Raw genomic sequence first — 13,324 nt, 5'->3', positions numbered from 1 at the left:
AATATTAAAATAGAACATAACCTTTAAATGGATCAATTATCCTCATTGTAAATAACACAGTTACTGTTCAGGTGAAATAGATTGATAAAATCTATTTCACCTGAACATAGATAGATAAAAAGTTGAAACGAAAAATGTTCTTTGTAGTGTGTTTGGTTCTTTAGCTACCCTCTGATGAGGCACAAAGTTAGTGTTTGTTAACTCTAAGGACAATATTAATATGTGATTTTGCAGTGAATTTTGATCTTAAGTTGCTATTTTTCTATCGGTCCAATGTTAATTTAATGTTAAGCTAGCAAGCCTACTCGAACTGTATGGTAAGAGAGTAAATGCATTATTTTTATGTGTGTGTGTGTGTGTGTGTGTGTGTGTTATCAGCTCTTACGTTGGTTTGAGGATTTAATATAAATCTTAAAAATCACCAGTAAAAGAGTGAGGCCATCATCTTTTGATGGGATGGCCACACATGAAAATATGGTTATTCCAGAAGCCTCGTGTGTTCAACAACTTCAATTAAAAGGAGAAAAATGCTTGTGAGAGAAGGAGAATTTGAAATGGGACAGAAGCTACAAGGAGGGAAAAATGGGCGCCTAGTTCAAACGGCCTTTCCTCCAATAGCATTTGTTGACGCACGCGCTCTGCTCCTCGCGCTCGGGCGTCAGCTCCGCCCCGCCGTTGTCTATATAAAGCCGCCAGGGAGCCAGAGCCTGTATTGACTGTTCCGCTGAAAAGACGGAGAGTGTTTTAGTGTGAGCCATGGCCCGAACCAAGCAGACCGCCCGTAAATCCACCGGAGGCAAAGCCCCCAGGAAGCAGCTGGCCACCAAGGCGGCCAGGAAGAGCGCCCCGGCCACCGGCGGCGTCAAGAAGCCTCACCGCTACCGGCCCGGCACCGTGGCTCTGCGGGAGATCCGCCGCTACCAGAAATCCACCGAGCTGCTCATCCGCAAGCTGCCCTTCCAGCGCCTCGTCCGAGAGATCGCCCAGGACTTCAAGACCGACCTGCGCTTCCAGAGCTCGGCCGTCATGGCTCTGCAGGAGGCCAGCGAGGCTTACCTGGTCGGTCTCTTCGAGGACACCAACCTGTGCGCCATCCACGCCAAGAGGGTCACCATCATGCCCAAAGACATCCAGCTGGCCCGCCGCATCCGCGGAGAGAGGGCTTAGACTCACCGGCAACAACTCAACCCAAAGGCTCTTTTAAGAGCCACACACAGCTTTACTGAAGAGACGCAAATTCTTTTTTTTTTTTTAAATCTTAAGATTCAATTAGATATAAGTCGCTGCAAAACATAAAATTTAGAATCATAACCGTGGGGAAAATATGTAACAACAAACCATAGCACAACATCTAAACATTATCTACTAACACCAGTGCTTGTACATATAAAACCCAGAGCTTTATTATACAACAGACTGAAGAGGCGCTTATCCTCTAATGTTACACAGTAAACTGCAACTACATGAAAACAGTTTCACACCATATAATGTGTCACGAAAAAGGCAAGAACTGACAAGACTAGAACATCGAGACCATAAGTTAATTTAATACAAAATAACAAAGTAACGATTTAGTTATTAAGTATTTGCCTTCATGTACAAAACCGCCACTGTTTCGTCCCACCAGTGAATGAGTAATGAGACTGACGGTGATGTCAAGCTGCTCGGTGGGAAAACAACACATGACTCCTGACCTGAGTGTTCATACAGCGTCTCCAAGAATGTTTGTATCTGATTTAGGACCAAAACGGAAAACTGGCCCAAATCAGAACTAAAGATCTCACATTCCGTGTTTTTTTTTTTTTTTTTTTTTTTTTTTTTTCCACCTGGTTGTCTGAACGCTGCCGCTGGGGTTTCATTTGGGACTATCCCTGCGTTCCAAATCGCATACTTATACTTTTTACTTTTAGTATGTACTGCAGCTGCCCTTACAAAGTATGTAGTTTAGTATGTATTGGGACATACTAATTCTTTTTTTCCCTACTAAATAGTATGGTAGTATGGGTATTGGAACGCAGGGTATTTTACTCGAAGTCCCCGACAATGTACAGAGGAAGTCTCCTCTGATTGGGCGATGACACTGACGGCCACACGACCAATAGGAGGGCAGCTCGGCAGATATATAAACCAGGCTCTCAGCTGAAGGCTGCATCGTTCTTTGAGTCGCAACCCGAGAACAGCAACGACAATGTCTGGAAGAGGCAAAACCGGCGGTAAGGCTCGCGCCAAGGCAAAGACCCGTTCATCTCGTGCCGGTCTCCAGTTTCCTGTGGGCCGCGTGCACAGGCTGCTACGCAAAGGCAACTACGCCGAGCGTGTGGGCGCCGGCGCCCCCGTCTACCTGGCGGCCGTGCTGGAGTATCTGACCGCTGAGATCCTCGAGCTGGCCGGAAACGCCGCCCGCGACAACAAGAAGACCCGTATCATCCCGCGTCACCTGCAGCTGGCCGTCCGCAACGACGAGGAGCTCAACAAGCTGCTGGGCGGAGTCACCATCGCTCAGGGCGGCGTGCTGCCCAACATCCAGGCCGTGCTGCTGCCCAAGAAGGCCGACAAGCCGGCCAAGGCCAAGTAGACCCCAACACAAACTAAGACAAAGGCTCTTTTAAGAGCCACACACTTCTCCAAGAGCTTTTCCTCGCATTTTCAGTGTCCTCAGTTTATTGTAATAAGTTGAGATCAGTGGTAGTATAACCGTTAAACTCAATGGTTACTTGAGTCACTGTCTTCAAGTAAAGCATTTCTGTATGTGTGCATATATGTGCAATATTGATAGACACTTTTCCATCATACTTACAGGAGTGCGAGATAATGTATTGTGGATTCATAAATTCAGTTTGATTTCCGGCTAGTGCAACTGTAGAGTGAATATCACCTTGGAGCTATGCAGCTGCAGCCCCAAAACCTCCAGCAAACCAGAGCACAGCATCGGAACACTGCCTGCACCAAGACCAGTGGCTGTAAGGCGAAGCAAAATTATAGAGGTTTATTATGCAACCCTATACTTAATGCTAGTCAATACTACTATTTAACCACTAGATGGAGACACAGACCGTCTGTTCGCATGAGGGGCAGCGAGCTGGGCGTCTGACTGCACTTCTTTCCCCAGGCCAGACATTCACAGAGAGCGGCTGGAATTACGATTACGAGACGTTTTATGAGACCAGGCGCAACTTTTGATCACAACAATAGTAAAGATACGTTGTCATCTCTCCAGTTTTACACAGTTACAGGAATTAGTTTCACACGTCACTTTGTTCCTATCGAGCGCCACACACTCACACGTTTCCTTCAGTGACCAGTCTCTTTGCACGCTGGGCACACTTGTGCCTGTAACACAGAGCACTACAGGAAGTCACTCCCTCCTGTGGCCATCAGATATCCTGAGTTAACGGCCTGCATGAATGCGGATTATTTGACGGTTTATTTATCCATTTAACTGTGCAATCATTTTATACCTATTTCTTATTATTACTACTGACGCGATTTAACCCCTTGGGGATCAGTAAAATATTTATTATTCTTAATTCCAGAAACTAACTTTTTAATACAGCATTTATGTTACCACATTTCTCATGATCGGATTCTGCAAGCAACACACACACACACACACACACACACACACACACACACACACACACACACACACACAGCCTCCGGCTTTTCCCCACCCTCAGTCCGTGAACTCTGTCGCTGATTGGCCGAGACTCGTTGCCTCCGTAGGCTCGGCTGGTTAATGGTAATAATAACCCCCACCCCACCCTTCCCACTCCGGATTGGCTGAACGACCTTTCAATTCCGTGTTTGCGTGTAAGGGAACTTTTCAAAATGGCGAATTTCGATGATAGACTTGCCGAGGAGGTCAGAAAACACCCTGCTCTGTACGACTCGTCCTCCAAGGGCTACAAAGACACCTCGTCGTCCGTCGCCTCCTGGAGGGAAATAGCACAGACGCTGCAAATAGACGAGAATGTGTGCCGCCAGAAGTGGAAGAACCTGCGGGACAAATTCGTGCGGGCGAAGAGGAAGGTAGAGACCCGGAGCGGAGACGGACGGAAGGCGCGGGTGCCGTGCATAGTCACACAGCTGCACTGGCTCAGCACCTTCGTCAGACACCGAGAAACAGAGTCACATTTACCACATTCAGAGGTGAGCCGATTTATGTTTTTTTGTTAGTTTTCTATAATGTGCCAGGCCAAGGGGGAGCCCCGCGCGAAGTGACTGTTTACTTCCGGTGGTGACGCGCATGTGTCAACCCACCTCCACCTATTATTGTGCGCGTATTTCGAGCCAACCATTAAGATGGCATATTAGTTTTTTTTCTGTTAAACCTCTGTCAACTATAACTATATACACACTAGTATAACCAAATCTACCATCTATTTATCTAAACATACCAAGGTACTGTAATGCACAAATACAATAAATGAATAATAGTTAAAAGAAAAAGAAATAATATCGTGCAGTTAAAATCATGGTCAACATAACAGCCCATGAGTAACGCAGTGCAGCCCTTGGGGTTAAAAACCTTCTGAGTCCAACTGAATATAATTATTAAAAAAAAAAAAAAAAAAGAAAAAAAGACCAGGGTAGTTGGGGTCATGGGTGACATGACACCCTCTGCTTAAGTCAAGTAGATGTCCTGGATGGCAGGTAACTGGGTGCCAAATATGTTTTTACTGGTTCCTGAGAGGACATGTCTTTGGGAGATACTGCAATCATGAGTTTGAGTAAGGTATTATTGATATTATTAAATTGTTGTTTGCTCAAGCAGCCATTCAAAATCATGTAACTGGAATTTTATCAGAAAAAAAGATGAGGTCTTGAACAAGGATTTGTCCTTTATTATTGGCCCTGTTGCAGCGCTATTAAGAGCAATAACTCTTTCAGTTCCAACAAAATATTTTCTCTTGTCTGGACATCTGGTTGGTCTTTAGGGTCCAGATAATGTTGCTACCCTACAAGGAGAATTAAAGCCCACCCAGCCCTCATGGAATGGGTTTAGGAACTGACACATTTTGGTGGATGATGAAGGTATTCAAGAATAATAAATATGAAAATCCCCCTGTGCCCTGAGAAGGTAAAGGCTCTGAGGAGGTATTTCAAGTTCAGGTTGAGTCATTGATGATGTGAACAGCCAGGAAATTTACCCAGCTCAGCTTGTAACCCAGTGTTTTCTTGGATGTGCACTGTGGAACTGCATGGTACCTAAACTTGTTTATTTGTTTCTCCTGTAATGTTTGAAGGAAACTGAGGAGAGCGTGTCTGGTCCCACAGCTGAGTCTCTGCAAACTCCTCCTGGCATGTCCTCCAAGTGCAGCAAGTCTCCTGCTGCAGTGGAGGTCTCCCTGTCGCCGCTCTCAGAGGATGAAGTCGACCACATGGTCCCGCTTTCCAGCTCCTCCAGCGGCTCCACCAGCGATCGGCCCCGTCCTGCCATCGCCATCACCCCACCTCCTCCTCCTCCTCCCCCCTCTGAGCCGCATTTCAGACAGTCGCATATGAGCAGCTTAGGGCGGAGGAGACAGAGGAAGAGGAGGCTCGAATCTATTGATGAGTTTATTCTAAAGAGGCTGGAGAGCATCGACCAGCACAGGGAGGAACTGCTGCAGTTTAACGATGAAGACACCAGGTTCGCTCTGTCCATGGCAGACATTTTGCGCAGACTCCCACAACGCCAGAGGAGCCTGGCAAAATTCAAAATACACCAGCTGCTTTTTGAGATAGAGCAAGAACACCAGGACTGAATGCAGCCAACACACACACCTCTGTTTTGGAAACTACATTGTGCCTTTTTGTAAAACGGTTGAATACCCAAACATTGTTGGATTGTTGTTTATACTCCGAGTTAATGAGGGAATTGTCATCAACGTTGTGCGGCACATTTTGGAAAATGTTCAGTTTTCAATGACTTGTTTGTTGTAAGAGATTTCCAGTATTTACATATTTTTAGAAGTTGGAATTCTGAATTCACTTCCAAATTGCAGTCCACTCCTCCTTCACATTAGCAAATAAATGTAGGTGAGAGAACATTGCTGGCTTTGTTTTTTTGTATACTGTCCTCTTTATCTGTGCTCACCCTGTGAATTTAGCTATTTATTCTTTGAGTAAGGCAATGAAGCAGACCCGCAACTCCTTCAAAGCATATACAGACACAAGTGGTTTTCTTGCAACTGATGTGTTTGTTAGGAGGCTTCACCTTTTCCTCCAACTCCACCGTGAAATCTAAACAGTAACATAAAATACACCACATTAACAACACAGCATAACACTATGCACAGCATGTAGAAGAAAACATTTTACCGAAGTAAAATGCAGACAGACACAAATAAATAAATACCTCGCTGGCTGCATGCTACACGAAGGAATAAAGCTTTGAGTCTTCAGAAGGTCCTTGTATCCTGTAAAAGTCTTGTGACCAGTGAAACAGAGCAAAACGCACCTCGCTGACTGCTGCTTGCTTAATTACTGATTGCAAAACTCTTGTGCAAGGCCAGGTTGTGAGTGCAGCCCAACTGAGACATGAACGTGACCTTGGCTTTCCAAAATAAAAGTACCATGACATGAAATGAAAAATAAATTAATGCAAATAACTTGAATCACAAGATTATGAACTCTACTTATTATGAACTTGGTTTTAGATTAAATAAATAAATTATTTTACATGAACTTAACTTGTTAAACTTTAACTTATAAAACATCAACTTAAACATGAATTTAAATAGATTTATATAGATAGATAGATAGATAGATAGATACTTTATTCATCCCGAAGGAAATTCGCAGTTTTTCAGCAGTATCCACAGATTACAGATTAAATAAATAAAAAAATAAAGAATACGATCTAAGTACAGCACACTAGAGATCTAGGTACAACAGTGTGCAAAAAGCAATGTGCAAAAAAAACGTGTGCATAGGTGTATAAAATGTGCATAGATGTAGTTCAATGTGCAAATTTAGAAGAAATATACAGTATACACAGATGATAAATAGCAGTAAGCAATATAACAATAAACACTATAAACACTATAAACAAGGAATATAAAAAAATAGAAATATGAACAATTTAAACAGAAGTATGAACAATTTAAACAGGAGAGGAAAATAACCTAACAGCAACAGTTACAAGACCCATGTGTGACGACTCTTCTTCAGGGTCTGAGAGCCGATATGCACTGGTCTGCTTAGTTGCCCTGCTCAAAGAATAAATAGCTATTTTGCTTCATTCAAAGATGGAGTGCCTTATTATTATCATTATTATCGTTTTCTTATGGTTGTCTGTATCACTTAAAGATTAATATCAAGCATGACTTCCAGGATTTTGTTTTCAATCCTTGGACTTACCTGCCCCAAATTCTCTGTAAAAACAAAACAACAAAAAAGTCCTGGTTCAATTCATTCAAACTGCAGCTGCTGTCTTAGCTAAAGGAGTTTGTTGGATTCATGTAGTCAATGACTGACCATATTCCTGCCTAAAACTGACCTCAACACATGACGAAATATATAGGTTTTATCTTCACATTTACCCTCAAGGCTTATTTGAGTAACAAAAAGTGTGATTTTGTTGTTTTTTTTTTTTTTTTTTTTTGTTGTTGTTGTTGTTTTTTTTTTCTTTCCCAGATAGGACTTTTAAATTTGAGAAAGGTTTGTCTTGAAAAGGACATAAAAAGCATTGCATTTAAATCTCTGATACCTGACAGCCTGTGTGTGTAACACAACATCACAATCAGGTTTATTTCAACAAATGTGTCCCTGGAAACAGTTCCCAGGATTGTGGTGCTGATTTTATTTCACAAATATCATCAGGAAGATGGATTGATCTAATGATGCCTTCTCAAATGAGGAGGTCGTCGTACTGAACTGTGTTAGTGGTGTGTTTGATTGTGTTGTTCCCTGGACGTTACATGAGTCCACATTAGAGATGCACGATAATATCGCCACATCATCGGTAAAGGTTGATATCGGCATCGGCCAGAAAGGAAAAATTCTGCCCATATGACATGCAGCTATATGAAATAGGTCCGATTTGCCCTGGTAGTGGCTGTTGTCAGGACTGTGGGAGAAAATCATCCAAGCCTGTTTCAGTAGGATGAAGTAGGATGTAGGATTTTATTTAAAAGAAAATGTGTAAAAAAATAAATGTCATTCTTTTAGTTGAAATGATTTTCTTATTTTGCCTGGTGAATGTGTACATTTTGAAAAGCATTGTATGTTATGTCTGCATCTGCCAGTGGGCCTTCACAATAAGAGCAGGCATAATAATATGTTAATTCCACTACATTAAAGACTTGATGTTGTCTGCAATTAGGTGGGGAAAAAAATGAGGTGCATCAGTATCAGCATCGACAATCAGTCAAAAGAGTTGGGAAATATCAGCATATCGGATATCTGCAAAAAAATCCAATAGGCTATTGTACATTCCTAGTGCACACAGTGGTGAAATATCCTCATTAGTTGCTCTGTTTGTCCCTGGACTGGTAATCCACAATAATGTATTTGTATCTCTCCATTCACTTTCATGGAAAAACAGCCCCCCAAATAACACTCTTCAGCACAAACGAACCTGAACAAAGTGGATTATGACAATCTAATCTAAAAGTCCAGCTCTTATATCCATATAGAAAGAAATACAGAAATGCTGTTATCAGTGTTATCGATATGTCTGCTGATACCACACCTGAGGAAGGGTGGATATTTCTGTCACGACAGAGTATGAACCATGTTTTCAGTGTTTGCAGCAGTTTACATCTTAACCTAATCCACATCAATACATGGAAGTGTGTCATACGTCAGCAATTTGATGATTTTTGCATGTGTGGCAATCAAATCCATGCATTTTCGACCGCTGCTCTCCTTTCAGACTGTATGTCTCTAGAAGCAGCAGCTAAATGCTTAAAATACGAATACAAAGTGAATTTCTTCTCTTCTGATATTTCTGACACAAGAAAGGCTGCATAAAATGACAATAAACAATCCATAGCGATAGAAATAGAAAAAAAAAAAGAATAGAAAAGGACTAATAATTATATTTCTATGCATGGTCGGTTAAATTTTCAGGTCGACTTCATTCATATGGCACTTTTACCACAATGCAGTTGAACCGAAGTGTTTTACAGAGCACACAGGGGAAAACAAAGACAAACAGAGGCAAACATGAGAAAAAAAAAAAAAAAATCAGTGATAACAATAATGATTACATAACAATATCAACATAAATAGCAACAGTACATTAAATAATAATAACCACAGTGCCAACACATGGGCAAACAGACCTACAGAGATGTCAGGAGAAAATACCTCAGCTGGTTATTTATCACAGTTAAGTACAAGTGTGTTTTAAAATTAGGCCTATTGTTGAAAACCTCAATCATGGAGGAGAGTCAGATGGTTGGAGGAAGAGACATCCATCATATAATCACCAGTCTTTGGTCAGGTGATGTGTCAGTGTGATAAATAGGACAGGAGATCTGAGCTGTGTGAGGAGGCAAAACCGTTCAACACCTTGTAAGCAAACAACAAACTGGATTTTATTTATTTATTTATTTATTTATTTATAATTAATTAATTAACTTATTATTATTACTATTATTATTATTATTATTTATTTTTTTATTTATTTTGTTATTGTTATTTTTTTTTTATTTATTTTGTTATTTATTTATTTTATTTTATTTTTTATTTTTTTTGGACCGTGTGAAAAGTCTTGTAGCTGCTTTCTGGACAAGCTGGAGACGGGATGAAACAAGACTGAGTGATACCAAAATATAACAAGCTGGAACAACCCAGCCAGGAGGATATGAAGGCATGGATGACTTTTCCCCAGGTCAGGAAATGCAGAGAATACATCTAAGATAAATCTGAATAAACTATTTTTTCGAGGTGCGCCCCCCACTGCACAGCTGTAATACCAGTTTGTATCCACTAGTCGCCGCTGTTACCACTCTTATGAGTTTGAGTGTAGAACTAACGTGTGTTTTATGAGTCTGTTGAAATGTACAGTTGTCTGGCTGTTGTGTAATTTGCAGTCCGTGCATTTGGCTGCCGCATATTTCAAAACTGTGTCTTTCCTTTCTTTCTTTTCTTTATTTCTTTTCTTTTCTTTTCTTTCTTTCTTTCTTTCTTTCTTTCTTTCTTTCTTTCTTTCTTTCTTTCTAGCTTATTAATCATTTATAAAGCTACTACAAGAATGATACACAGTAGCCTACTAGGCTTTCGCAAACCCTTAAATGCATATTTAACATTAATTTGTGGCTGTTTTTTTTTTTTTTTTTTTTTGGCATTGTTAGCCGATCACGTTACTGTTGTTTCGTGGGTTATCAACAAATAATTTGACATGTTGCTTTCAAGACATTTTTTTTTTTTTTTACTTCATGACCGACCAGATGGATTACATTCAGCCTTAAAACCCTCCCGTTTTTTTTTTTTTTTTTCCCCCTCTGTCGGCTTCTCTCTGCACTGCTGCTCTCGTCAGATGTGCAGCTTCTCGTCTCTGTAAAAGAAGGCAGACACGTAAGTAGCCTGCGTAAAGATCTAGTAGAATTTTAATTTTGTCAACATTTTGTTCATATTATTTTCATCATCATCATCATCATCATCATCATTTAATTCGTTCTCAATGGGCTCGAAGAGACGCGGATTAATAATGACTCACGAGCCGAGTGCGTGACACTTTGATAATCTCGTGCACTCACGTTCATGCTCATGCCGGTGAAGTTTGATATTCACTGTTTCTGATGTTTACGGGGTTTGGCTTGAAATCTGAGCGGGGTCTTGGTCACTGTGTCCGACCAGCGCTGCCACAGTTATGAGGCTGCAGCATGACTGTTGCTGTGCAGTCTTTCTTTCTTTCTTTCTTTCTTTCTTTCTTTCTTTCTTTCTTTCTTTCTTTCTTCAGTAGGCTTAAGTGTAACTGGGAAGATAGATGAGCTCTGATTTTTTAGTTGTGTTTGCTGTTTCTTGTTTACTAAATCCCTGGGGCGGAAAGGGTCCGGAGGCAGACTTATCTGTTATCAGAGGGTTGCTGGTTCGATCCCGTGCTACTTCCAAAGGGCGTGTCGAAGTGTCCTTGAGCAAGACACTGAACCCCTAACAGCTTGGCTCCTTGCATGGCAGCTTCTGCTGTGTGTGTGTGTGTGTGTGTGTGTGTGTGTGTGTGTGTGTGTGTGTATGTGTGTGTGTGTGTGTGTGTGTGCGTGCCCTTTGAGTGCTCAGCGCATTAGAGAGCTATAGAAATGCCGTCCATTTACCATTTGATATATATATTTTCTTTTTATCTTGAGTTGCACTGTGAGGTTGTGTGTCTTAAGTTTCTTGTCTTTTTCTGTCTTGTATCCGGTCATGTTGTGTTCTGTTGTGTGACGTGGCAGCGTGCTGTGTTGTGTGTGTGTGTGTGTGTGTGTGTGTGTGTGTGTATGTGTGTGATGCATTGTAATGTTCTCTAATGCATTCTGCTGTGAATGCATGCGTTCTCCCTTGTTGTGTATCACTGTGTTGTGTCTTAGCAATGGGATGATGCATCAAAACTCAATGGATTTTACATACACACATGTTGCTGGGCAGAAAGAAATGAATGGTGTGTCTTGCAAATGACAATTTCACAAGCTTTCAATTGAAATATCCCGCAATATGTGTGACTGCCTTATTTTACCTGGTTTTAGCCTCTGAGTTTGATGTTACTATTCTCCATCTGTTGTGTTTTACTATTTTAACTGCAAGTGGTGCACTGTCTTGTCAGGTGTCCCTGGGAAAAGAGATTGCAGTCTCTTAAAGGCTTATAAATAAGTTACTCAAAAAATACATAACATTCTAGCGAGCCAGTTATAATACACTGTGATATAATTCTGCACTGTCACATTTTTTGTCAAGTTTTATTTATTGCCTCATGCTGTTGCTCTGCTGAATTTTTGAATACGGTCTATCAGTTTCTATTTGTTGTTTCACGTTGTTTTGTGTCATGTCCTGTCATCTCTCATTTAGCTGCTGAGCTGTGTTGAGTTGTGTTGCCTGGAGTGTGTTGCTGTATAATCGGTAAAAATGAGAGTGTGTAGCAGCAGGCCAGTCACTTTTCCTAGACTGGAGTTTCCCTTATAGATCCCCTGTCAGTTAGCTTTAAAGGATTAGCACGAAGACACCAGATCTGGCACTTACCGAGTCTGAGTCCCTCTCTTTCACACACACACACACACACACACACACACACACACACGAACAGGAAGACACTTAAACACACAAACAGGCACAAAGAGTCAGACACACTCCTTGAGATTACCTCTGGAGTTTATCAACTGCTCCCCATTAAGGGCTTTCCCCCAGTGATGGATTAATTCCCTCACGCTGGCAGGGTATTAAATTCAGTCTTAGATAACTCAGAATTATTTTGCCTTTAAAACCCACTCCCTGCTTCCCTCCCCTCCCCTCCGCTTCATCACACTGTGAGGAAGAAAAAGCCAATTTCATGACATGCCGTCAAGAAGAAGAAGAAGGAAGAAAAAAAAAAAGTCTTTGATCTGCAACCTGAAATTCAAAGTAGGGCAGAGAAACGTCCATTTTATTTAACTAGATTTTATGCTTTACAGAAACTGTGCGCAGATTATCTCTTTTTTTTTTTTTTTTTTTTGCCATCTTCATTCACTTGTCATGCCTTTGTCACTTTTCTCAATACAAACCTTTGGCCAAAAACGGATTTGTGGATCCATCATATTTTCTCTGTGAGGAAAATCCATGGAGTTTTCACATCATCATCATCATCATCATCATCATCATCATCATCATCATCATCATCATCATCATCCCTGTCACACCCCTTAAGATTTCAGTGAGATTTAAAACTTGGATGTTTTTATCTGCACGTTTCTCTTTTAAATGAGACTGGAGTGACTGAATTAGGCCACTTTCGACCCAAATATTTAAGTTGCTACAAAATAAAAAACTAACCCTGCAGCACAGTTGCATGTTCAGTCAGTGGCTTTCGATAATTTTACAGCTACAATCATTCTCGCTGCTGATGAGCCATAAAACATAGCCGGTTGGGTGGCTAAATTAGCTGTTGGCATTTCTTTTTTTTTTTTTTAAACCAGTTGTGTTGAGTTTCATTTATACACAAATATCCAGATGTCATGAACCATTTTGAATTATTTTCTGCCATAGATGCCATAGATTTTTTTTTTTTTGAGTTAAAAATAAAATAAAATAAAATAAACCTTGCCACTAGTTCTCCCATAAAATTCCACCTTCACTTGCTCTTTCTCCTTGAATACACTTTTATTTTGAAGTGGAGAGCAATTCCTTAGGTTGCTCATTTCTTTCTCTTCATGTCTGTTTTTAT

The 13,324-nt window shown here is 41.0% G+C and overlaps 3 protein-coding genes across 3 annotated transcripts; all 3 read left to right on the top strand.

Annotated features, from left to right (window-relative positions):
* Positions 1–731: 731 nt before the first annotated feature.
* LOC115363227 (histone H3) lies at positions 732–1,182 on the top strand. Its single transcript, XM_030057337.1, has one exon. The coding sequence runs from the start codon at positions 757–759 to the stop codon at positions 1,165–1,167; it is 411 nt and encodes a 136-aa protein (XP_029913197.1). The 5' UTR covers positions 732–756; the 3' UTR covers positions 1,168–1,182.
* A 993-nt stretch (positions 1,183–2,175) lies between these two features.
* Positions 2,176–2,649, top strand: LOC115363243 (histone H2A-like). Its single transcript, XM_030057355.1, has one exon. The coding sequence runs from the start codon at positions 2,189–2,191 to the stop codon at positions 2,573–2,575; it is 387 nt and encodes a 128-aa protein (XP_029913215.1). The 5' UTR covers positions 2,176–2,188; the 3' UTR covers positions 2,576–2,649.
* A 1,148-nt stretch (positions 2,650–3,797) lies between these two features.
* Positions 3,798–6,032, top strand: LOC115363219 (transcription factor Adf-1-like). The gene is made up of 2 exons (XM_030057327.1): positions 3,798–4,149; positions 5,247–6,032. Exons 1-2 carry the CDS (start codon positions 3,829–3,831, stop codon positions 5,745–5,747), a joined length of 822 nt encoding a protein of 273 aa, XP_029913187.1. The 5' UTR covers positions 3,798–3,828; the 3' UTR covers positions 5,748–6,032.
* The last annotated feature ends 7,292 nt before the right edge of the window (positions 6,033–13,324 follow it).

The sequence above is a fragment of the Myripristis murdjan genome, chromosome 8, assembly GCF_902150065.1.
Source record: "Myripristis murdjan chromosome 8, fMyrMur1.1, whole genome shotgun sequence".
Taxonomy (NCBI): domain Eukaryota; kingdom Metazoa; phylum Chordata; class Actinopteri; order Holocentriformes; family Holocentridae; genus Myripristis; species Myripristis murdjan.
The sequence above is the reverse complement of the archived record's forward strand: the minus strand, read 5'-3'. Positions and strand labels throughout refer to the sequence as shown.

What these genes read in the sequence shown, in the direction of transcription:
- LOC115363227 (XM_030057337.1), top strand. Translation starts at nt 757, where the DNA reads ATGGCCCGAACCAAGCAGACCGCCCGTAAATCCACCGGAGGCAAAGCC.
- LOC115363243 (XM_030057355.1), top strand. Translation starts at nt 2,189, where the DNA reads ATGTCTGGAAGAGGCAAAACCGGCGGTAAGGCTCGCGCCAAGGCAAAG.
- LOC115363219 (XM_030057327.1), top strand. Translation starts at nt 3,829, where the DNA reads ATGGCGAATTTCGATGATAGACTTGCCGAGGAGGTCAGAAAACACCCT. An exon ending in CACATTTACCACATTCAGAG is followed by an intron (nt 4,150 to 5,246) that starts GTGAGCCGATTT and finishes TAATGTTTGAAG; the next exon opens with GAAACTGAGGAGAGCGTGTC.